We start from the raw sequence: 26,009 nt of genomic DNA, 5'->3' as shown, positions 1-26,009 counted from the left end.
GAGAATAACAACCCTTACACCCAACACAACAAAGTAACATACGGTACTAGGAGAATAACGACCCTTACACCCAACACAACAAAGTCACATACGGTACTAGGAGAATAACAACCCTTACACCCAACAACAACAAAGTCACATACGGTACTAGGAGAGTAACAACCCTTACACCCAACACCACAAAGTAACATACGGTACTAGGATAATAACAACCCTTACACCCAACACAACAAAGTCACATACGGTACTAGGAGAGTAACAACCCTTACACCCAACAACAACAACAACAAGAGGAGTCATGGCTGACATTCGTCTTGAAGTTCCTGCTGAGAACTCTGTGTTAGAAGTCTTGTATGATGGCACTGAACTATACCAGCAGTAAGACTTTATTATCTTATGTAACACTTTCATCTTGGTGTATTTTTTTATTTAATTTGATGCCCTGAAGGAGCTGTATTGATGGCGTCAAGGAGACCATTGATGCACTGGAGGTGCATTGATGGCATCAAGGAAGGTATATTGATGTTCTCAAGGAAGGCACATTGATGCCATCAAGGAGGGTACATAGATGCCATCAAGGAGGGTACATTGATGCCATCAAGGAGGGTACATTGATGTTCTCACAGAAGGTACATTGATGCCATCAAGGAGGGTACATTGATGTTCTCACGGAAGGTACATTGATGTTCTCACGGAAGGTATATTGATGTTCTCACGGAAGGTACATTGATGTTCTCACGGAAGGTATATTGATGTTCTCACGGAAGGTATATTGATGTTCTCACGGAAGGTACATTGATGTTCTCACGGAAGGTATATTGATGTTCTCACGGAAGGTACATTGATGTTCTCACGGAAGGTATATTGATGTTCTCACGGAAGGTACATTGATGTTCTCACGGAAGGTACATTGATGTTCTCACGGAAGGTACATTGATGTTCTCACGGAAGGTATATTGATGTTCTCACGGAAGGTACATTGATGTTCTCACGGAAGGTACATTGATGTTCTCACAGAAGGTACATTGATGTTCTCACGGAAGGTACATTGATGTTCTCACGGAAGGTATATTGATGTTCTCACAGAAGGTATATTGATGTTCTCACGGAAGGTACATTGATGTTCTCACGGAAGGTACATTGATGTTCTCACGGAAGGTACATTGATGTTCTCACGGAAGGTACATTGATGTTCTCACGGAAGGTATATTGATGTTCTCACGGAAGGTACATTGATGTTCTCACGGAAGGTATATTGATGTTCTCACGGAAGGTACATTGATGTTCTCACGGAAGGTACATTGATGTTCTCATGGAAGGTACATTGATGCCATCAAGGAGGGTACATTGATGTTCTCACAGAAGGTACATTGATGCCATCAAGGAGGGTACATTGATGTTCTCACAGAAGGTACATTGATGTTCTCACGGCAGGTATATTGATGTTCTCACGGAAGGTACATTGATGTTCTCACAGAAGGTACATTGATGTTCTCATGGAAGGTACATTAAAGTCAGTGTCATTGGAGAGTCTTATTTCCTCTGGGGTCCTCTAACCATGTTTCCCAGGATGCAACCACAAATAGTCGACTAACACCCGGGTACCTACTTACTGCTAGGTGAACAGTGACAGCAGGTGTAAGGAAGTATGCTCAGTGTCTCACCTGTGCCGGGGATTGATCCTGGACCCCTCAGTGTGTGAGCTGAGGATGCTACCAGTTAAGCTGAATTACTGAGAGTCGCCATTTTAGCACTGACTGAGGTTTCACTCTGGTGAGTGAAACGTAGCATATAATAAAATACTATACTGTGACTAAAATGTTGCATGTGTCCATTTATCTAATACTGTGTCCAATCATGTGTATCATACATAAATAATGCTTATCTCATCAAAATATAGATTTCTTAATAACTAAATTGGTTTAGCCCTTCTTTTTGGTTGTAATAATAATAATTAATAACTAAATATGAATGCTTGCAAGGTAATATTAAACCAGCAGTAAATTATTAAATATAAACTCTTTTATTTTAGTATTATTGAATTTTTCGTTATTAGAAGTTAATACAGGGGCTCCTTGACTTACAATGGGTTATGTTCCAACAAACCCATTGTAAATTGAACATAAATACGATATAAATAAATAAGTAAATAAATAACTACTGTCATTGAATAAGTAAATAAACTAATAATTATTGTAACTAACTAAATATCAGTACAGGTCGGCCATCACTAATCCGCCAATCAGTTATCTGGTTCCATCAGTAATCCGGCACTAATTTTGGCTAGCGTAATTTCAAATTTCATCATTATGCTGACTCAAATCATTATACCGACTCAGAAATTGTGCAGATGGTTGTATATCCACAGCAGCAAGTCAGTGGAGGAGAAAGCAATGATGAAAATGAGGAAGATGTAGCAGACTAATAGGTGAATTAAGTGTATTTTAACCTAACCACTCTGTAATCTAGCAAACTCAGTAATCTGGCACACTACAGGTCCCAGTGATGCCGGATTAGTGATGGCCGACCTGTATTAAAAAGTAAATAAATGAATATGAGCTACGTACTTGTTACCTTCATGTTGGGTAATTATCTTTAGTTTCACCTCCAAAGTAATTGCTGGCGCACCGTCGTAAAGTAGAAATATCGCAAGTTGAGCCATTGTAAGTCAAGGAGCACCAGTATATCAGTCGTGCTTGCTGGAAAATCTTACTATTAACTATAATTATCATTGCCATCTTTCTCCACAGACCTCCGACTATGTCGGAGAATCTCACTCAGTTGGCAAGGAAGATTGACTTTGCAACTGATGGTGAAGAAGTAACAACAGAAGAAAAAAAAGAGGAAGAGGAAGAAGAGGAAAAACAGCCTTTTCAGCAGCCTCACTGGCCTTTAGAAGATGTTAGAAATAAGATAAGGTCAGTGTTGCATATTGAGGTGCTACCAGGTAATACACTGCTTAGCCTCATGTCATGTTCATTTGGGGTAGATAAGATAGGAAATATCTTCATCACTACAGTCACTTGCTTGAGTACATAGGGGGGTCAGTTTATTTCTTGGTTCTGCCTCTCGGCTTTCGAACAACTGGCAAGATTGAACTCTGTCATACCCACTTTTTAACCCTGTATGGAGTTTGCTTTCACTGTATCATTGCTTAGTTCATTCCACATATATATCACCCTGTACAATGTAAGTAGACTGCTCTCTTAAGTTTGTATCAAAGATGGAAAAACACACAAATATGGTATAATGAGATCCTGTATTGACTTCGTTTCACCCAGACAATGGATTTTATCAAGTCACAAACAGATCTACCTGGGTAGAGTACATGAGTATATATGTATAGGGAGCATAGTCACATGAAGAGTCAGGTAAGGAATGCATTCCCCACCTGACCCTTCACGTCACTGTTCTCCCCATATACATTAATGTACTCTGTACAGACAAATCTGTTTGTGATTTGATAAAGTCCACTGTGTGGGAGAAACATACTCAATACAGGCTCTCATTATACTGCATTTATGTCTATTTTTCCACCGTGTTGGTATTTTATACCATTTATCTCCATTGTACCACAGATGTTCTTTTTGCAAAACATCTCAGAATGAAATGATCTGACAACAATAATATCATGTAACTAATACAGTCAAGATGCAAAGTTTTATTTTTGATTCATAATACAGTGGACCCTCGGCTAACGATATTAATCCGTTCCAGAGAGCTCATCATTAGACGAAATTATCGTTAGAAATAATGTTAGAAATAATGGAAATCCAATTAATCCGTTCCAGATAGCCAAAAGTATTAAAAAATATTTTTTTTTTTTCATGAAATATACATTGCCCTACAAAGAAAACAATGAGACATGCACAATAACTATATAAATAAATGTTAAAATTGCACTTACCTTTATTGAAGAGTATTGATGAGTGATGAGACTGTTTTTTTTTAACACTGGAATTTTCAGAGTTATACATAAGTAAAGACTTCACTTTACAATCCCCACTAGCATTACAACAAAACAAGAGGATTAGCCTGTCTTTCATAGGCTTGTGTCCTGGGAGTGCCTTTTCCTCCTGAGTAATATAGATCCTGTTTGGCATTGCCTTCCAGAACAGGCCTGTTTCGTCACAATTGAACACTTGTTGGGGTTGGAATTTTTCAGCTTCGCCATGCTTTATCACACTGTGTATGCCACTATGATTCTTAAATCTCTCAAACCAACCTTTGCTGGCCTTAAATTCACCAGTATGAGCACTAGTTCCAGGCATTTTTTCCTGTTCACCTGGGTGTTAGTCGACTGGTGTGGGTCGCATCCTGGGTGACAAGATTAAGGACCCCAATGGAAATAAGTTAGACAGTCCTTGATGACACACTGACTTTCTTGGGTTATCCTGGTGGCTAACCCTCTGGGGTTAATTGTTTCTCGGTAATTGCTTCTTGTAAGCTACACCACCAACAGTCTGTCCACATCTTCGAGTAGTACAGCTGACGATGGTGCAGCAACAGCTGATGGTGGTGCAGCAGCAGCTGACCGTGGCACAATAGTATTTTGATACTATTTCTCACCCTTTTTACCACAGGGTTGGCACTAGAAGCTTTCTTTGGGCCCATGGTGGCTTATTTAGCAGTCATAAGCACTAAAAACAATGGAATAATTCAAAATGTATCGAATGTATGCATGGAACCAGCCACCCTGGCTTGTAAACAATGACAGCAGGGCATCTGAGGCACTCAGGCTGGATGGACAGGTTCGGGACAAATCACGTTGGTCGAGTTTTTCATCGTTGGCCGGGCCAAAATTTTTACGCTCAAACGCTTTGTTGGGCGAATTTATCGTTAGACGATGCCTTCATTAGCTGAGGGTCCACTGTATGTGAAATATCAGTGAAAGGATTTAGGGAACCCAATTAGCTGGACTTGAGTCCTGGAGGTGGGAAGTACAGTGCCTGCACTCTGAAGAAGGGGCGGAGATATGTTGCAGTTTTTGAATTGTAGTATTGCCATGCCTCTGGCAAGATAGTGATGGAGTGAGTGAAGATGAAAGTGTTTCTTCTTTTTCAGGTCACCCTGCCTCTGTGGGGAAATGACTAATGTGTTAAAAATAATCAATGAAATGAAATATGATGATTATGCAGCATATTCAAATAAGGTTTTTGTCTCCTTGCAGACAAGCTTTCACAGAAATGTCTGTTTTACATGACTTGTTGGTAATAGTGAAGCAAAAGCCTCCAGTCTATATGGTGTTGGACCCTGTACAGGCTGAACCTCTAGAACAGAAGAACTACATACAGTTTCTTGCTCTTAAAAAGGTAAGATTTCCCTTACATTTTTCATAAGAAATATTTGGATTTTAGGTAGTATGCATTGTTCCTGCCAAGTCAAGTTAGACACCTTTAGTAAAATGCAGTGTTCAGAATGTTTTTGTAGTACACTGGTGATAAGCCGAGGTAATGTGATTATCTTGTTGTGAATGAGAGTTCAGTATTCTTGAAGAGCATCATGTTAAGGTAAGATGTACTAGGCTTTATAATTATTTTGAAGATGTGATGAACTGTAACAATCTGGAGGTTTAGTAAGAAGTCTCTTAAGCCACAACCTGCTTATCCATTTAAATCACAAAAGTAATTTCACTCATTTTCATGCTTCTTTTAATTTATAAGAGTAGACTTGAGACTTGGGCTATTGTAGAGAGTTGCAGAGTTTAACTTGTCAGTCGTAATAAAGTTGGTAGAATTACCGACAATATGTAAAGTAAAAGGACACAAGTGCAACTAATGTGACATTTTATTGTGGCAACGTTTCGCTCTCCAGGAGCTTTATCAAGCCTGGAGAGCGAAACGTTGCCACAATAAAATGTCACATTAGTTGCACTTGTGTCCTTTTACTTTACAACTTCTCAGTCACAAAATAGAAAAGTATCCAACAGTGAATGACTACACACATGTATCACTAACTACCAACCTATCCTAGTGAGGGGCTCTTGATCCATGGAACTGGACTTGAATCTTCCCCTACCTTAGATTGACTTCGAATGCCTTCCATTCTCTAGGCATGAAATTATCCCTGTGGGTTTAGCTTTTAGTGCAATTAAACATCCTGATACTCTATCTTGGGCTCTTCTTGTTTTAAAATAGGCCTGGAAAAATCTACCATTATCTTAAAATGTGATTTTTTTTTTGGAGGGGGCGGGATGTGGACTAATAAGGTAGCAGAATGCCTTGGTCAACAGCTCGATTGAGTGAGTCTTCATTATGAGTGAGACCCACATCAAAAGAAATTCCCACTTTTCTCCTGACTAAGTGCAACTGCACCTGAGATGTTTATAATCTGGTACAATATAGTGTATTGAAGGCTTAATGCGCTTGTAATAACAACATCTCATAGAGAAGAAATCATTTTTCTAAGCAAAAAGTGCATAAAAAAACATTCTGATTTTAACCGTTGAGCAGAAAATCATATTTTTAAATCATATCATTTAAAAAATCATATTTTTTTAAATACAGGTTGTATAATTAAAAGATTTTTTACTACATGTCCTACATAGTACTGTATGTATGTATGTATGTATATGTATGTATGTATGTACATATATATATATATATATATATATATATATATATATATATATATATATATATATATATATATATATATATATATATATATATATATATATATATATATACATATATATATACACTATATATATATTTATTTTTATTATCACACCGGCTGATTCCCACCAAGGCAGGGTGGCCCGAAAAAGAAAAACTTTCACCATCATTCACTCCATCACTGTCTTGCCAGAAGGGTGCTTTACACTACAGTTTTTAAACTGCAACATTAACACCCCTCCTTCAGAGTGCAGGCACTGTACTTCCCATCTCCAGGACTCAAGTCCGGCCTGCCGGTTTCCCTGAATCCCTTCATAAATGTTACTTTGCTCACACTCCAACAGCACGTCAAGTATTAAAAACCATTTGTCTCCATTCACTCCTATCAAACACGCTCACGCATGCCTGCTGGAAGTCCAAGCCCCTCGCACACAAAACCTCCTTTACCCCCTCCCTCCAACCCTTCCTAGGCCGACCCCTACCCCGCCTTCCTTCCACTACAGACTGATACACTCTTGAAGTCATTCTGTTTCGCTCCATTCTCTCTACATGTCCGAACCACCTCAACAACCCTTCCTCAGCCCTCTGGACAACAGTTTTGGTAATCCCGCACCTCCTCCTAACTTCCAAACTACGAATTCTCTGCATTATATTCACACCACACATTGCCCTCAGACATGACATCTCCACTGCCTCCAGCCTTCTCCTCGCTGCAACATTCATCACCCACGCTTCACACCCATATAAGAGCGTTGGTAAAACTATACTCTCATACATTCCCCTCTTTGCCTCCAAGGACAAAGTTCTTTGTCTCCACAGACTCCTAAGTGCACCACTCACTCTTTTTCCCTCATCAATTCTATGATTCACCTCATCTTTCATAGACCCATCCGCTGACACGTCCACTCCCAAATATCTGAATACATTCACCTCCTCCATACTCTCTCCCTCCAATCTGATATTCAATCTTTCATCACCTAATCTTTTTGTTATCCTCATAACCTTACTCTTTCCTGTATTCACCTTTAATTTTCTTCTTTTGCACACCCTACCAAATTCATCCACCAATCTCTGCAACTTCTCTTCAGAATCTCCCAAGAGCACAGTGTCATCAGCAAAGAGCAGCTGTGACAACTCCCACTTTGTGTGTGATTCTTTATCTTTTAACTCCACGCCTCTTGCCAAGACCCTCGCATTTACTTCTCTTACAACCCCATCTATAAATATATTAAACAACCACGGTGACATCACACATCCTTGTCTAAGGCCTACCTTTACTGGGAAAAAATTTCCTTCTTTCCTACATACTCTAACTTGAGCCTCACTATCCTCGTAAAAACTCTTCACTGCTTTCAGTAACCTACCTCCTACACCATACACTTGCAACATCTGCCACATTGCCCCCCTATCCACCCTGTCATATGCCTTTTCCAAATCCATAAATGCCACAAAGACCTCTTTAGCCTTATCTAAATACTGTTCACTTATATGTTTCACTGTAAACACCTGGTCCACACACCCCCTACCTTTCCTAAAGCCTCCTTGTTCATCTGCTATCCTATTCTCCGTCTTACTCTTAATTCTTTCAATTATAACTCTACCATACACTTTACCAGGTACACTCAACAGACTTATCCCCCTATAATTTTTGCACTCTCTTTTATCCCCTTTGCCTTTATACAAAGGAACTATGCATGCTCTCTGCCAATCCCTAGGTACCTTACCCTCTTCCATACATTTATTAAATAATTGCACCAACCACTCCAAAACTATATCCCCACCTGCTTTTAACATTTCTATCTTTATCCCATCAATCCCGGCTGCCTTACCCCCTTTCATTTTGCCTACTGCCTCACGAACTTCCCCCACACTCACAACTGGCTCTTCCTCACTCCTACAAGATGTTATTCCTCCTTGCCCTATACACGAAATCACAGCTTCCCTATCTTCATCAACATTTAACAATTCCTCAAAATATTCCTTCCATCTTCCCAATACCTCTAACTCTCCATTTAATAACTCTCCTCTCCTATTTTTAACTGACAAATCCATTTGTTCTCTAGGCTTTCTTAACTTGTTAATCTCACTCCAAAACTTTTTCTTATTTTCAACAAAATTTGTTGATAACATCTCACCCACTCTCTCATTTGCTCTCTTTTTACATTGCTTCACCACTCTCTTAACTTCTCTCTTTTTCTCCATATACTCTTCCCTCCTTGCATCACTTCTACTTTGTAAAAACTTCTCATATGCTAACTTTTTCTCCCTTACTACTCTCTTTACATCATCATTCCACCAATCGCTCCTCTTCCCTCCTGCACCCACTTTCCTGTAACCACAAACTTCTGCTGAACACTCTAACACTACATTTTTAAACCTACCCCATACCTCTTCGACCCCATTGCCTATGCTCTCATTAGCCCATCTATCCTCCAATAGCTGTTTATATCTTACCCTAACTGCCTCCTCTTTTAGTTTATAAACCTTCACCTCTCTCTTCCCTGATGCTTCTATTCTCCTTGTATCCCATCTACCTTTTACTCTCAGTGTAGCTACAACTAGAAAGTGATCTGATATATCTGTGGCCCCTCTATAAACATGTACATCCTGAAGTCTACTCAACAGTCTTTTATCTACCAATACATAATCCAACAAACTACTGTCATTTCGCCCTACATCATATCGTGTATACTTATTTATCCTCTTTTTCTTAAAATATGTATTACCTATAACTAAACCCCTTTCTATACAAAGTTCAATCAAAGGGCTCCCATTATCATTTACACCTGGCACCCCAAACTTACCTACCACACCCTCTCTAAAAGTTTCTCCTACTTTAGCATTCAAGTCCCCTACCACAATTACTCTCTCACTTGGTTCAAAGGCTCCTATACATTCACTTAACATCTCCCAAAATCTCTCTCTCTCCTCTGCATTCCTCTCTTCTCCAGGTGCATACACGCTTATTATGACCCACTTCTCGCATCCAACCTTGACTTTAATCCACATAATTCTTGAATTTACACATTCATATTCTCTTTTCTCCTTCCATAACTGATCATTTAACATTACTGCTACCCCTTCCTTTGCTCTAACTCTCTCAGATACTCCAGATTTAATCCCATTTATTTCCCCCCACTGAAACTCTCCTACCCCCTTCAGCTTTGTTTCGCTTAGGGCCAGGACATCCAACTTCTTTTCATTCATAACATCAGCAATCATCTGTTTCTTGTCATCCGCACTACATCCACGCACATTTAAGCAACCCAGTTTTATAAAGTTTTTCTTCTTCTCTTTTTTAGTAATTGTATACAGGAGAAGGGGTTACTAGCCCATTGCTCCCGGCATTTTAGTCGCCTCATACGACACGCATGGCTTACGGAGGAAAGATTCTTTTCCACTTCCCCATGGACAATAGAAGAAATAAAAAAGAACAAGAGCTATTTAGAAAAAGGAGAAAAACCTAGATGTATGTATATATATATATGCATGTGCGTGTCTGTGAAGTGTGACCAAAGTGTAAGTAGGAGTAGCAAGATATCCCTGTTATCTTAGCGTGTTTATGAGACAGAAAAAGAAACCAGCAATCCTACCATCATGCAAAACAGTTACAGGTTTTTGTTTCACATATATATGTATATATATATATATATATATATATATATATATATATATAAAGAATCACACACAAAGTGGGAGTTGTCACAGTTGCTCTTTGCTGATGACACTGTGCTCTTGGGAGATTCTGAAGAGAAGTTCCAGAGATTGGTGGATGAATTTGGTAGAGTGTGCAAAAGAAGAAAATTAAAGGTGAATACAGGAAAGAGTAAGGTTATGAGGATAACAAAAAGATTAGGTGATGAAAGATTGGATATCAGATTGGAGGGAGAGAGTATGGAGGAGGTGAATGTATTCAGATATTTGGGAGTGGACGTGTCAGCGGATGGGTCTATGAAAGATGAAGTGAATCATAGAATTGATGAGGGGAAAAGGGTGAGTGGTGCACTTAGGAGTCTGTGGAGACAAAGAACTTTGTCCTTGGAGGCAAAGAGGGGAATGTATGAGAGTATAGTTTTACCAACGCTCTTATATGGGTGTGAAGCATGGGTGATGAATGTTGCAGCGAGGAGAAGGCTGGAGGCAGTGGAGATGTCATGTCTGAGGGCAATGTGTGGTGTGAATATAATGCAGAGAATTCGTAGTTTGGAAGTTAGGAGGAGGTGCGGGATTACCAAAACTGTTGTCCAGAGGGCTGAGGAAGGGTTGTTGAGGTGGTTCGGACATGTAGAGAGAATGGAGCGAAACAGAATGACTTCAAGAGTGTATTAGTCTGTAGTGGAAGGAAGGCGGGGTAGGGGTCGGCCTAGGAAGGGTTGGAGGGAGGGGGTAAAGGAGGTTTTGTGTGCGAGGGGCTTGGACTTCCAGCAGGCATGCGTGAGCGTGTTTGATAGGAGTGAATGGAGACAAATGGTTTTTAATACTTGACGTGCTGTTGGAGTGTGAGCAAAGTAACATTTATGAAGGGATTCAGGGAAACCGGCAGGCCGGACTTGAGTCCTGGAGATGGGAAGTACAGTGCCTGCACTCTGAAGGAGGGGTGTTAATGTTGCAGTTTAAAAACTGTAGTGTAAAGCACCCTTCTGGCAAGACAGTGATGGAGTGAATGATGGTGAAAGTTTTTCTTTTTCGGGCCACCCCTGCCTCGGTGGGATACGGCCAGTGTGATAATAAAAATATAATAATATATATATATATATATATATATATATATATATATATATATATATATATATATATATATATATATATATATATATATATATATATATACATGTATATATATATATTTATATATAAAGATATATATATATATATATATATATATATATATATATATATATATATATATATATATATATATATATATATATTTATATATATATATATATATATATATACATGTATATATTAATTATTTAGATATTGAAATGCGCAGGCATGTAGTGCACTAATTTCTTTGTTACATAAAGATATTTAAATCTTGTAGACTGACACCAGTCAAATTATTTTTGAAGGGATAATTAGATTTACAATACAATAATACATATTTCTTTTTAAATCAAAGAAAATTTTTTCCTTTTTTTTTTTTTAAACTAACTAGCCCGACTTACTAAAATTATGCTGTTTTGCAGTTATGAAATTTTTTTGTAATATAGCCAAATATCAATTTTGAGATTTGATAAAAAACTAACAAATGACATTTTTAGTTAAGTCAGAGATAGATTTAATGTTTGATTAAAATGCTTCTCATGTTAAAGGGTTTGGATGGCACTTATAATACTGACACAGCTTATCTGGAGTCTTACTTCCAGCATGTAGAGTATTTTTGCATGCCACATAGAATTTCTCATATCTACAGGTGTGGTGTATTGGCTAATTTTGCTGCATTTTTAGTAACAACACTTGTAAACTAATATGCCTTGTTTCCAAAAATACAAACATTGCTGTAGCTACAGTTAGTAGGTCTAAGCAGTAATAAGGCAATACAGTGTCCTTTCATGGATAGCCAGTGTTTGCCAAAGTGGCTTTTCAGCTAGGGTTCAGTTTATTTGTAATATTAATTCCCAGGATGTTGTCCTGAGGTATGCCCAAGTCATATTAAAAGTTTACACTCTACAGTCATGTATTCATTTGTTACTGGGGGAAGGCTGTGATGAGGGTGTTGAAGCAAGTGTCCTCTAGTCACTTGACAAATCTTCACTTCACTGTCTTGCATTCGTTCATGTCTTGGAGGGTATCCATTTATTAATGTGTTGGACTACATGTTTACACTTAACCGTTGTGTATTCATATCTTAGAGGGTATGCATTTATTAATGTGTCGGACTAAAAATTTACACTAAACTGTCATGTATTCATATCTTAGAGGGTATCCATTTATTAGCATGTCAGGCTGTCAGTTAAGCATTTTTCAAGTGATCAGATGTTAAAGAAACCACTGCATAAGATCCATGAGAGTACATTGCTATTGCCAGAAAGAACAGTTGGGTAAGTCTTCCTGTCTTGTGTTATATTATTGCCACGATTTATGATTTAAAATACTGTGATGATTTTTTCTTTTTTCAGAATGGGGTAAGTTTGGAGTGACACCCACATTAATAGGAATTAAGTGCCTGACCCATCTCGATCCTATTACGATACTTTATCTGTCTTCATACTGATAATGCTAAAGCATATATTAGCTGTCTTGTTGAAATTGGTGCTTAGCACCATTGATTGATAGTTTGAAAATACCATTCTTAAATTGATTGAATTTGTACTACTTCTCGTATTTATGATTCTCTTGCGTTACACATTACATATATTTGACATTACTGGCACTTAAACAGATTTTATATTTTTTATGCTGTTTCAATAGAAGGCTCAGTGCACATATCTCTCTCATAAATTAAGTTTGGTCTACACCATCTTTTGTTTTTAAACAGACGTATGCACTTTCATACGAGATTTTTAAGAGTTGAACATTTAGGTAATTTAACTTTTTGTTGAACATTGTTATTTGTGAAATTATTACTTTCTGTTGTACAGTTTATGAGGGGTGAGTCTTTGTATGTAAGGTGAATATTATTTTTGAAAATAGCCATGAAACACCATTGGAACAGTTTTGATGATTTATTGGTAATGTGTAATAGATAATAAGGTGAATCTCTTCACATTTAACACACAAATTATTGATGAAACTTGAGGCGCAGTTTGGACCATTCAGGACTGTTATCGAGTGAAGACTTCATAGTGTAATGGTCTAGGATGAACCAATATATTTTCTCAGGTTTATCTTTCTGAGTTTTTCTTCAAGGTGAACCTCAAAAATTAGGTATTGTTACCCAATTTATTAACATAAAACTGGGTAACAGTACCATTATATCTTTGATTCAGTAACTGTGTTGTGTCAGTCTTTAGGAACCTGTTAACTAAATTACTAAGTGTCATGTGGAATAAGCAGGAGAGGAATAATGATGTTATTAATGTGGTTGATATTTTCTAACTCAGTTTTCAGTCAATTTGAGAAGGCACATAACTTTTAATTTTTTTTTTGACACACTGGCCGTCTCCCACCGAGGCATGGTGACCCAAAATAGAAACACTTTCACCATCATTCACACTATCACTGTCTTGCCTGCACTCTAAGGGAAGGGTTTGGGATATTTGCTGTTTAGAATAACAACTGAACTGTCATATCTCTAATTTTTAAATATTGTAGCTCAAACTTTAAGCAACAAGGTTTTGTTTGATTAAAAGTAGCTTTGTCGGGCATTAATCTAAAAGTAGGTTTACTATTATTACATATTAACATCGAGAATATATCTGTAATACCACTAATTTAAATATGAGAATGTGATATACACACTTTATCGAGCAGCGACAGTAAAGTTTGCAGCTTTGTAGTGATAGTATAAGTGTAATAATTTTACATGACTGGACTTATGCATCAGTAATTCACATTATTCTGACAGGATGACCTGTGGACAGTGCCAAATTCTTTGGGTTAAAAACTAACTACCACTATAATGGAAACAAATACTGTATCTGATTGTTGAATAATTTGAAGCCCTCACTTTTAGTTCATTGTAGACTGCATAAAAGCTTGGAACAACAAGATGAGTGAAGGACAAGGCTTCAAAGTCTACACAGTTCCACACACATCCTGGATCATCCTGCCCACACCTTAAATACATAAGCTCAAACCATCCTAAATATACTGTAGTTGAAAATGCAGAACATCTTAATAAAGGCAGCATTAATTAACTTTAGCTCACTTGTATTAGAGATGGTATGTATCCTTGTAGTTTTAGAGTTCATTTTTTTTATTAGAAAAAATACATATAAGACAAACACTAATGGTCGTCAAATAATTGGATGGTGTTCTTCGTTCATTAATGGAAAGCGGGTGTTGTGAATCCAGACTGGCTAACTATGGTTAACAATACACTTTGTGGAAGAGAGCTCTTCACCTTGTATTTGTGTTAAATTCAAATTCAAATTCAAAGTTTATTCTCTATAAGGATTACAATGCTGAGTTTACAGAATTTGGTTATTGTGTGGTTTACATGTAGTAAAATAATTACACCTAGTTATGAGAGTTTGGCAGTTTGTAATGTAGGAGCTCTGCTTTTTGGCACCTACCTTGAAGCTGCTAGAGTTAGTGATCCAAGGAAGTTAGTTCAGTTATCCTCCCCTTCCTTCTTTCAAACCTGATACAGTCCCCAGGCGCTGTATGATCCCTACTGAATTTGCAACACCCGCTTTCCATTAATGGACGAAGAACACCATCCAATTATTTGACGACCATTAGTGTTTGTCTTATATTTATTTTTCTAATAAATAAAAAAATAATATAATAATCCTGTAATAATAGTAAACCCTCAATTTAATGGACTAATGGGCAGAAAGGAGTGGCCGTTAATGACAATTAATCTGCATATAGATGATTGTTTTGCCGTGAACATAACAGTTGAAAATTCTGTAACCAGCAGGCTTTGTCCACTGTCTGAATCAGTTGACTGAGTAGATTTTGTCCCATATTAAATTGAATTCCATTAAATCGAAGGTTTACTGAAATTTGAACATTATCAAGTTATTTACTGAGGAACTAGAATTTTTTAAATATGTAATTAATTTGTTATATTGTATACTATTAAAATTCCCTTTTACATTGTGTAAGTGGAAGATCTGATGTTACTTTGTGTTATGTCAGACGTGGTCAAGCCATGGCTTACAAGTCGGATATTACATATACAGTGGACCCCCGCATAACGATTACCTCCGAATGCGACCAATTATGTAAGTGTATTTATGTAAGTGCGTTTGTACATGTATGTTTGGGGGTCTGAAATGGACTAATCTACTTCACAATATTTCTTATGGGAACAAATTCGGTCAGTACTGGCACCTGAACATACTTCTGGAGTGAAAAAATATCGTTAACCGGGGGTCCACTGTACTTGTGAATTAAACAATTTCCAGAATAGTAAGTACAAGTCAGATATTATCTCATGAGCAACACTGAATGATCAGAAGAACTGTATGTGATTCCTGAGCTGTGGCTTGGCCACATTTCTTATGTCATCTTTTAAGGTATTATTTTTTTTTCAACACACCAGCCACATCCCACTGAGGCAGGGTAACCTAAAAGAAAAACAAAGGTTTTTCTTATTAAATTTAGTAATTTAAACAAGAGAAGGGCTTACTAGCCATTTAAATATAAAGCTGTACAATTTTCTACTCTTACTTTACAAGGTTCAAACTTTATTTTAGACATTTGAAAATCTCTTTATGTGATGAACATGAGTAGTATGAACAAGATACAGTTCACTGCACATTGAGAATGACTCAAAATTTTGAACCTAATGGCTGTATTATTCTAGTAGGAACTTTTATAACTGGAATATGGATTTTTTTTTTAAGTGAGATTCATGATATGGCTTATATAAAACAAGAAAAATTTCTCCCTATAATATTTTTGCTGGTGTCTCTTTCTGTTTCATAAACACGCTAGATAAAAGGGATATCTTGCTACTCCTACTTGCATTTTGGTCACACTTCACAGACACGCACATGCATATATATATACATACATCTAGGTTTTTCTCCTTTTTCTAAATAGCTCTTGTTCTTCTTTATTTCTTCTATTGTCCATGGGGAAGTGGAAAAAAATCTTTCCTCCGTAAGCCATGCGTGTCGTATGAGGCAACTAAAATACCGGGAGCGATGGGCTAGTAACCCCTTCTCCTGTAGACATTTACTAAAAAAGAGAAGAAGAAAAACTTTATAAAACTGGGATGCTTGAATGTGAGTGGATGTAGTGGGGATGACAAGAAACAAATGATTGCTGATGGTATGAATGCAAAGAAGTCGGATGTCCTGGCCCTAAGCGAAACAAAGCTGAAGGGAGTAGGGGAGTTTCGATGGGGGGAAATAAATGGGATTAAATCTGGAGTATCTGAGAGAGTTAGAGCTAAGGAAGGGGTAGCAATAATGTTGAAGGATCAGTTATGGAAGGAGAAAAGAGAATATAAATGTGTAAATTCAAGGATTATGTGGATTAAAGTAAAGGTTGGATGCGAAAAGTGGGTCATAATAAGTGTGTATGCACCTGGAGAAGAGAGGAATATAGAGGAGAGAGAGAGATTTTGGGAGATGTTAAGTGAATGTATAGGAACCTTTGAACCAAGTGAGAGAGTAATTGTGGTAGGGGACCTTAATGCTAAAGTAGGAGAAACTTTTAGAGAGGGTGTGGTAGGTAAGTTTGGGGTGCCAGGTGTAAATGATAATGGGAGCCCTTTGATTGAACTTTGTATAGAAAGGGGTTTAGTTATAAGTAATACATATTTTAAGAAAAATAGGATAAATAAGTATACAAGATATGATGTAGTTTGTTGGATTATGTATTAGTAGATAAAAGACTGTTGAGTAGACTTCAGGATGTACATGTTTATAGAGGGGCCACAGATATATCAGATCACTTTTTAGTTGTAGCTACACTAAGAGTAAAAGGTAGATGGGATACAAGGAGAATAGAAGCAACAGGGAAGAGAGAGGTGAAGGTTTATAAACTAAAAGAGGAGGCAGTTAGGGTAAGATATAAACAGCTATTGGAGGATAGATGGGCTAATGAGAGCATAGGCAATGGGATCGAAGAGGTATGGGGTAGGTTTAAAAATGTAGTGTTAGAGTGTTCAGCAGAAGTTTGTGGTTACAGGAAAGTGGGTGCGGGAGGGAAGAGGAGCGATTGGTGGAATGATGATGTAAAGAGAGTAGTAAGGGAGAAAAAGTTAGCATATGAGAAGTTTTTACAAAGTAGAAGTGATGCAAGGAGGGAACAGTATATGGAGAAAAAGAGAGAGGTTAAGAGAGTGGTGAAGCAATGTAAAAAGAGAGCAAATGAGAGAGTGGGTGAGATGTTATTAACAAATTTTGTTGAAAATAAGAAAAAGTTTTGGAGTGATATTAACAAGTTGAGGAAGCCTAGAGGACAAATGGATTTGTCAGTTAAAAATAGGAGAGGAGAGTTATTAAATGGAGAGTTAGAGGTATTGGGAAGATGGAGGGAATATTTTGAGGAATTGTTAAATGTTGATGAAGATAGGGAAGCTGTGATTTCATGTATAGGGCAAGGAGGAATAACATCTTGTAGGAGTGAGGAAGAGTCAGTTGTGAGTGTGGGGGAAGTTCATGAGGCAGTAGGTAAAATGAAAGGGGGTAAGGCAGCTGGGATTGATGGGATAAAGATAGAAATGTTAAAAGCAGGTGGGGATATAGTTTTGGAGTGGTTGGTGCTATTATTCAAAAATGTATGGAAGAGGGTAAGGTACCTAGGGATTGGCAGAGAGCATGCATAGTTCCTTTGTATAAAGGCAAAGGGGACAAAAGAGAGTGCAAAAATTATAGAGGGATAAATCTGTTGAGTATACCTGGTAAAGTGTATGGTAGAATTATTATTGAAAGAATTAAGAGTAAGACGGAGAATAGGATAGCAGATGAACAAGGAGGCTTTAGGAAAGGTAGGGGGTGTGTGGACCAGGTGTTTACAGTGAAACATATAAGTGAACAGTATTTAGATAAGGCTAAAGAGGTTTTTGTGGCATTTATGGATTTGGAAAAGGCATATGACAGGGTGGATAGGGGGGCAATGTGGCAGATGTTGCAGGTGTATGGTATAGGAGGTAGGTTACTGAAAGCAGTGGAGAGTTTTTACGAGGATAGTGAGGCTTAAGTTAGAGTATGTAGGAGAGAGGGAGATTATTTCCCAGTAAAAGTAGGCCTTAGACAAGGATGTGTGATGTCACCGTGGTTATTTAATATATTTATAGATGGGGTTGTAAGAGAAGTAAATGCAAGGGTCTTGGCAAGAGGCGTGGAGTTAAAAGATAAAGAATCACACATAAAGTGGCAGTTGTCACAGTTGCTCTTTGCTGATGACACTGTGCTCTTGGGAGATTCTGAAGAGAAGTTGCAGAGGTTGGTAGATGAATTTGGTAGGGTATGTGAAAGAAGAAAATTAAAAGTGAATACAGGAAAGAGTAAGGTTATGAGGATAACAAAAAGATTAGGTGATGAAAGATTGGATATCAGATTGGAGGGAGAGAGTATGGAGGAGGTGAATGTATTCAGATATTTGGGAGTGGACGTGTCAGCGGATGGGTCTATGAAAGATGAGGTGAATCATAGAATTGATAAGGGGAAAAGGGTGAGTGGTGCACTTAGGAGTCTGTGGAGACAAAGAACTTTGTCCTTGGAGGCAAAGAGGGGAATGTATGAGAGTATAGTTTTACCAACGCTCTTATATGGTTGTGAAGCATGAGTGATGAATGTTGCAACGAGGAGAAGGCTGGAGGCAGTGGAGATGTCATGTCTGAGGGCAATGTGTGGCGTGAATATAATGCAGAGAATTCATAGTTTGGAAGTTAGGAGGAGGTGCGGGATTGCCAAAACTGTTGTCCAGAGGGTTGAGGAAGGGTTGTTGAGGTGGTTCAGACATGTAGAGAGAATGGAGCAAAGCAGAATGACTTCAAGAGTGTATCAGTCTGTAGTGGAAGGAAGGCGAGGTAGGGGTCGGCCTAGGAAGGGTTGGAGGGAGGGGGTAAAGGAGGTTTTGTGTGCGAGGGGCTTGGACTTCCAGCGGGCATGCATGAGCGTCTTTGATAGGAGTGAATGGAGACAAATGGTTTTTAATAATTGACATGCTGTTGGAGTGTGAGCAAAGTAACATTTATGAAGGGATTCAGGGAAACCGGCAGGCCGGACTTGAGTCCTGGAGATGGGAAGTACAGTGCCTGCACTCTGAAGGAGGGGTGTTAATGTTGCAGTTTAAAAACTGTGGTGTAAAGCAACCTTTGGCAAGACAGTGATGGAGTGAATGATGGTGAAAGTTTTTCTTTTTCGGGCCACCCTGCCTTGGTGGGAATCAGCCAGTGTGATAATAAAAAAATAATAAAAAATATTTTGGCTATTATTTTTTTTTCAAAATCATGTTAGGTAGAAGGACACAAGTGCAACTAATGCAACATTTTATTGTGGCAACGTTTCGCTCTCCAGGGGCTTTGTCAAGCCATAATGGCTTGCCACAATAAAATGTCACATTAGTTGCATTTGTGTCTGCTTGCCTAACATATTGTAAGTAATTCTACCAACATTATTACAATTCAAACTCAGACATCTTACACACAGATTTTTATAAGTGCATTACATACTGTACATTAAATTTATCTTCATTATATATGTATTCTAGAGTATATTGGGTATGCTAGGAGTTAAATTGTCATTTTTTTTTTATTTCCACTAAATTCCCTAAATATGTAAAGTTTTTCATTACTATAGATATTTCCCAAATAGTTCTTAATCCTTTTGTATTCAAATGTTATTTCTTAGCATTATTTGACCCACTAAGAGACTAAAATACTAGTTCTGTATTGATAGAAATCAGTGTATTACCATAACACCAATAGGGTAGTGGTAAAGGTTTGTGTGTTATTTTCAAATTCAAATTACTTTATTTCTTTTATGCAGTATAGAGATAATGTAGTTTACATATAATAAAGAAAGTCCCATGCAACACCTGAGTAACTTGTCAGTGTGTATTATATACTCCACCGTTACTGCTACCGTATTGTATCGGCCAGTGTGATAATAGAAAAATAGATATTCATCCATGGACTTCTAATGTCTTTTTCTTATACAGTGGGATCGCTGTATCCGCAGGTCCGGTTTCCATAGTTTCAGTTATCCACTATTTACTGTTGCCCAAAAATAACCTTTAATTTTGCTGAATAATTGTACCAACAGTGCAAAAGTAGTGATGATGGCAGTTCTTCAAAGCCTAAGAGAAGCTGTGAAGTGCTTCCCATTAGTGAAAAACTGCTCATTCTCCACTTATTGTGCATAATTTATCAATTAAACTTTATCATAGGTATGTATGTAAACAAAGAATGACTTACGTATAAGACTTTGCTACTATCTGCAGTTTCGGGCATCCATGGTAGGTCTTGGAACTAATCTCCCGTTGATATGGGGGTCCTACTGTATATAGATTGTGGTTAACATTATACATTAACTAAATACAGAGTAAACCTGCTCATTATTCATTATAGTCTTACTTCTGCCATCATATAATTTTGTAACTTAATTTTTTAGGACAAAAACTATTGCAGTTTGTATTGATTGTATATATTGTATTGTTTATATTGTTTAACTGTTCTTCAGTGGCAGCAGTATTTAGGGTTTTATATACCTTGTAAACCATATAGAATACCGTATACCATGTTTTGGTTAGTTTTTTGTTTCATGGTTATTCAGCATCTTCAGGGGTTTACATTCTAGTTGGTGATGGTTGCAGCATAGAGGTAATGATGGTAGATCTACTGATCAACTTGACTATTGTATAATTATTTCTTACTAGGGTACACACCATGACTCACAAAATCATAATAACACAATTGCAGACAAGCCACGGAATGGGTGGGGTTGAACCTGTTGCAGGTGAGTGGTAAAACTCCAGGCCAGTGTGTAAGCCACCAGCCTGCAGTTTTACCACTCGCTTGCCGTAGGTTTAAACCCCACCCGTACTGTGGTTTATGATACACACACCAGCCCACATTGAGATAACAAAACAAGATGAGAGATGTACAGGCGACCCTGCACTTATGGCCCGATTGGTTGTAGGAAAATCATCGGCAGTTGTGCTGCTGTAAGTCTAACTGGTTTTTTTTCCATGAGGTAAAATGATTAAAATTCATATTAAGTGCTAAACCCATGTAGAGTCATTCAGCACAACACATGGTGGAGGCTCGATCCTCCGTCTGTTGAGAACAAGATAGATGTGCTTCCTATTTTAACAATGTTGTAAGTAGGGGTTTTGTTCCTGGGAACCACTTCTGTTCTTGGGAATCTCTTTTGTGCCCTTAAATCAGTTTGTTCCCTTTTAGGGGCTATCTCGCCAGGAAAAAAAGGGGTGTAGAAAGAGGAGGACGTAAGTCAGGGATCACCTGTACTGTACTTTGTACTTCAGGCTCATACTGAGACCCTCTTCAGTTCGTAGAAGGTCTTACTGTGAGGCTAAAATATGCACTAAGCTTCTTATCCAGTGACAGTACCTATTACCTTTTTGTATTTGGATTATGTGCTTTGTTGTTGATGTTAGCTTGTATGACAAAACACAGTAATACAGTGGACTCCCGCCTAACGATATTATTTCAATCCAGAAGTCTGTTTGGGTGCTGTTATAGACCGAATATGCTCCCATAAGAAATATTGTGAATTAGATTAGTCTGTTTCAGACCCCCAAAAAATACACCTACAAAAGCACTTACAAAAATACACTTACATAATTGGTTGAGTTGGGAGCTGATCGTTAGGCGGGGGTCCACTGTATATTTCCTCTGTGTGCTTAGCATCTTAATTTGAGAGTCCCATATGCTGTCATGTCTTTAGCTGCACAGACATTATCAAATAGGTGGTGATCATTTGTACTGAGTGACTATTCAGTGGAGTGATTGGAATTGTAACCCGCAGTCTGGGAGTACTGTCTGCGGTGCAGTGGTCTAAGACATCAAACTAGTAATCCTACACCACAGGTTTGAATCCCGGTCATTTTTCCCTCTTATTACATTGTCTCTCTCTTTGCAACAATCATTTATCCATTCTAGTAACTTGTCTTTGACTCCATTTATTTTTAAATTTATAAGTTAATATTAACAAATTATTGTAGTAACTAACATTGCTCCATCAGCAGAAGTTCAGGTTTTGAACCAGTAATTCGTAAACCTAATATGATTATCAGTGGATAGAGATGTGGTTTTTGTTAATGAAAAATGGATAATAATGAAGTGTATATCTATGAAACATAAAATATAATATGCAAATGTTAACCCATGATACTTAGTGCAAACTGGTAAATGTTAAATTAATTGTGAGTTAAAACTTACTTTGTAATGTGTGTAGTTAGTTATGGAAGGAAGTTTGAATGAATGATAATATACAGACGGTCCCCACTTATACAGCAGGTTAGGTTCTGGTATTACTGCTGTAAAGTGAAACAGCCTTTTTTCCCCTTCAAATGTATATAAAAGCCTGATGATATGTTTACACTATCATATAAAGCTAGGCCTAAAAATGCATATACAGTACACACATTACTTACCTTAAAATATTTTTGTTCTTAGTTTATAGTGAGTGGTGAATATTGTAGGAAGTATGAATAAGTGAAGAATGGATATAGTAATTGAAAACCGCTGCATTAGCGAAACACTGTAAAATGGGACCCTCCTGTATAGGAGAATAAAAGAGAGAGAGAAAGTTTGGTAAAGGGATAGTGAGCCAAGGCAGCACTCAGGATGTAGGGAGACTAAATAAACTGTTCAGTTGGATAATTTACTTACAGGGATTATGAACATTGATCTCTGTCATTGTCAGTATGTGAATAAACAACAGGTATTGTAATTCCATCATTTTTTGGTGTAACATTTTTATTGATAAATGAGACACTCGTGCAGCATTTGGGTATCTTTATTCTGGAATAAAGATTCCCAAAATTTGTACGTCTCGTTTATCAACTTGTCGGGTTTCTAAGTTTTTTGTCCACAACATTATTATTGTCACTGTGTTAAATTTCATTGTTATTTATGAAAGGTAAGTCAATTATTGAGTCAAAATTGTTGACATAATAAAACCTTTTGTTATTTTCATCACTTTTTGTCAAATTTTATTGTAATGTGACTGAACACTCAACTCCATTTATATGCACAAAAAGCATTATTGTACAGTAAGTCATTTTCATACACAAAAAAACATTATTGTACAGTAAGTCATTTTCATACACAAAAAAACATTATTGTACAGTAAGTCATTTTCATACACAAAAAAACATTATTGTACAGTAAGTCATTTTCATACACAAAAAAACATTATTGTACAGTAAGTCATTTTCATACACAAAAAAAAGCATTATTGTACAGCATGTCTTTTGGTTATTGCAGCATTGTTCCGTTCTGAAAACAACTTTCCTGGTTTCTGGGAGGATGTTACAATATCCAACTTTCATGCATCTTGCACAGTTTTTGTCATGTTATTTGTTATGCTGTACAGTATTAGTACAACAGAATATTCATTAACATTCTTTTTGAATATTGTACCATATTATATTTTTGGAGTATTGTAGTGCAGTAGAGTAGCATTGCTGCTTTTCTTGCCTCTCAGAGTTTGCAGTCTGCAGCCACAATTCTTTTAAATGGAGCCGAGAGACTTCGCACCTCTCAAGCGGAAATGGGTCGGCCGAACCGTGCAGTGCAAGATTTTCACATTGAATTGTTGAGGCTACGGCAAAACTGGCGTTTGAAAAAAATTGGTAACAATATTATAGGAGACCTTTCCTACCGCTCTGCTGGTTCAATGTTTAGACACGTAAGTTTACTAGTGATTTATATTTTGCACTACACTATATTTAGTGTGTATGTATGTCCTATATTGGTAGTAGGTTGGTAGACAGCAACCACCAAGGGGGGTACTACAGTCATGCCAAGTGAGTGTGAAACGAAAGCCTGTAATTGTTTTACATGATGGTAGGATTGCTGGTGTCTTTTGTCTGTCTCATAAATATGCAAGATTACAGGTACGTCTTGCTACTTCTACTTACACTTAGGTCACACTACACATACATGTACAAGCATATATATACACACCCCTCTGGGTTTTCTTCTATTTTCTTACTAGTTCTTGTACTTGTTTATTTCCTCTTACCTCCATGGGGAAGTGGAACAGAATTCTTCCTCCGTAAGCCATGCGTGTTGTAAGAGGCGACTAAAATGCCAGGAGCAAGGGGCTAGTAACCCCTTCTGTATACATTACTAAATGTAAAAGGAGAAACTTTCGTTTTTCCTTTTGGGTCACCCCACCTCAGTGGGATATGGCTGATGTGTTGAAAGAAAGAAGTATGTCCTGTATGTATGTATGTTTTTTGAACACACCAGCTATCTCTCACCAAAGCAGGGGGACTCAAAAAAAAAGAAATGAAAATTTTCCTTGTTTTTACATCTAGTAAAATATATACAGGAGAAGGGGTTACTAGGCCCTTGCTCCTGGCATTTTAGTGGCCTTTTATGACATACATGACATATGGAGGAAGGATTCTTCTCCACTTCCCCATGGAGATATATGTATGTGTGTGTGTATATATATAATTTTTGCTGATGATACTGTGCTTATGGGAGATTCTAAAGAAAAATTGCAAAGGTTAGTGGATGAGTTTGAGAATGTGTGTAAAGGTAGAAAGTTGAAAGTGAACATAGAAAAGAGTAAGGTGATGAGGGTATCAAATGATTTAGATAAAGAAAAATTGGATATCAAATTGGGGAGGAGGAGTATGGAAGAAGTGAATGTTTTCAGATACTTGGGAGTTGACGTGTCGGCGGATGGGTTTATGAAGGATGAGGGTAATCATAGAATTGATGAGGGAAAAAAGGTGAGTGGTGCATTGAGGTATATGTGGAGTCAAAAAACATTATCTGTGGAGGCAAAGAAGGGAATGTATGAAAGTATAGTAGTACCAACACTCTTATATGGATGTGAAGCTTGGGTGGTAAATGCAGCAGCGAGGAGACGGTTGGAGGCAGTGGAGATGTCCTGTTTAAGGGCAATGTGTGGTGTAAATATTATGCAGAAAATTCGGAGTGTGGAAATTAGGAGGTGTGGAGCTAATAAAAGCATTAGTCAGAGGGCAGAAGAGGGGTTGTTGAGGTGGTTTGGTCATTTAGAGAGAATGGATCAAAGTAGAATGACATGGAAAGCATATAAATCTATAGGGGAAAGAAGGAGGGGTAGGGGTCGTCCTCGAAAGGGTTGGAAAGAGGGGGTAAAGGAGGTTTTGTGGGCAAGGGGCTTGGACTTCCAGCAAGCGTGCGTGAGCGTGTTAGATAGGAGTGAATGGAGATGAATGATACTTGGGACCTGACGATCTGTTGGAGTGTGAGCAGAGTAATATTTAGTGAAGGGATTCAGGTAAACCGGTTATTTTCATATAGTCGGACTTGAGTCCTGGAAATGGGAAGTACAATGCCTGCACTTTAAAGGATGGGTTTGGGATATTGGCAGTTTGGAGGGATATGTTGTGTATCTTTATACATACATGTATATGCTTCTAAGCTGTTGTATTCTGAGCACCTCTGCAAAAGCAGTGATAATGTGTGAGTGTGGTGAAAGTGTTGAATGATGATGAAAGTATTTTCTTTTTGGGGATTTTCTTTCTTTTTTGGGTCACCCTGCCTCGGTGGGAGATGGCCGACTTGTTGAAAAAAAAAAATATATATATATATATATATATTTATATATATATATATATTTATAT

At 37.6% G+C, this 26,009-nt stretch overlaps 1 protein-coding gene across 1 annotated transcript in view; it reads left to right on the top strand.

The window, feature by feature from the left end:
- The first annotated feature begins 213 nt into the window (after positions 1-213).
- MED17 (mediator complex subunit 17) overlaps positions 214-26,009 on the top strand; it is a 42,448-nt gene continuing 16,652 nt past the window's right edge. The window contains exons 1-4 of the mRNA XM_053796175.2: positions 214-378; positions 2,751-2,918; positions 5,171-5,312; positions 23,867-24,070. Of these exons, the coding sequence (XP_053652150.1) occupies positions 299-378; positions 2,751-2,918; positions 5,171-5,312; positions 23,867-24,070 (594 nt within the window). The 5' untranslated portion in view covers positions 214-298. The remainder of the gene's footprint in view (positions 379-2,750; positions 2,919-5,170; positions 5,313-23,866; positions 24,071-26,009) is intronic.

The sequence above is a fragment of the Cherax quadricarinatus genome, chromosome 83, assembly GCF_038502225.1.
Source record: "Cherax quadricarinatus isolate ZL_2023a chromosome 83, ASM3850222v1, whole genome shotgun sequence".
Lineage (NCBI taxonomy): Eukaryota > Metazoa > Arthropoda > Malacostraca > Decapoda > Parastacidae > Cherax > Cherax quadricarinatus.
The sequence above is the reverse complement of the archived record's forward strand: the minus strand, read 5'-3'. Positions and strand labels throughout refer to the sequence as shown.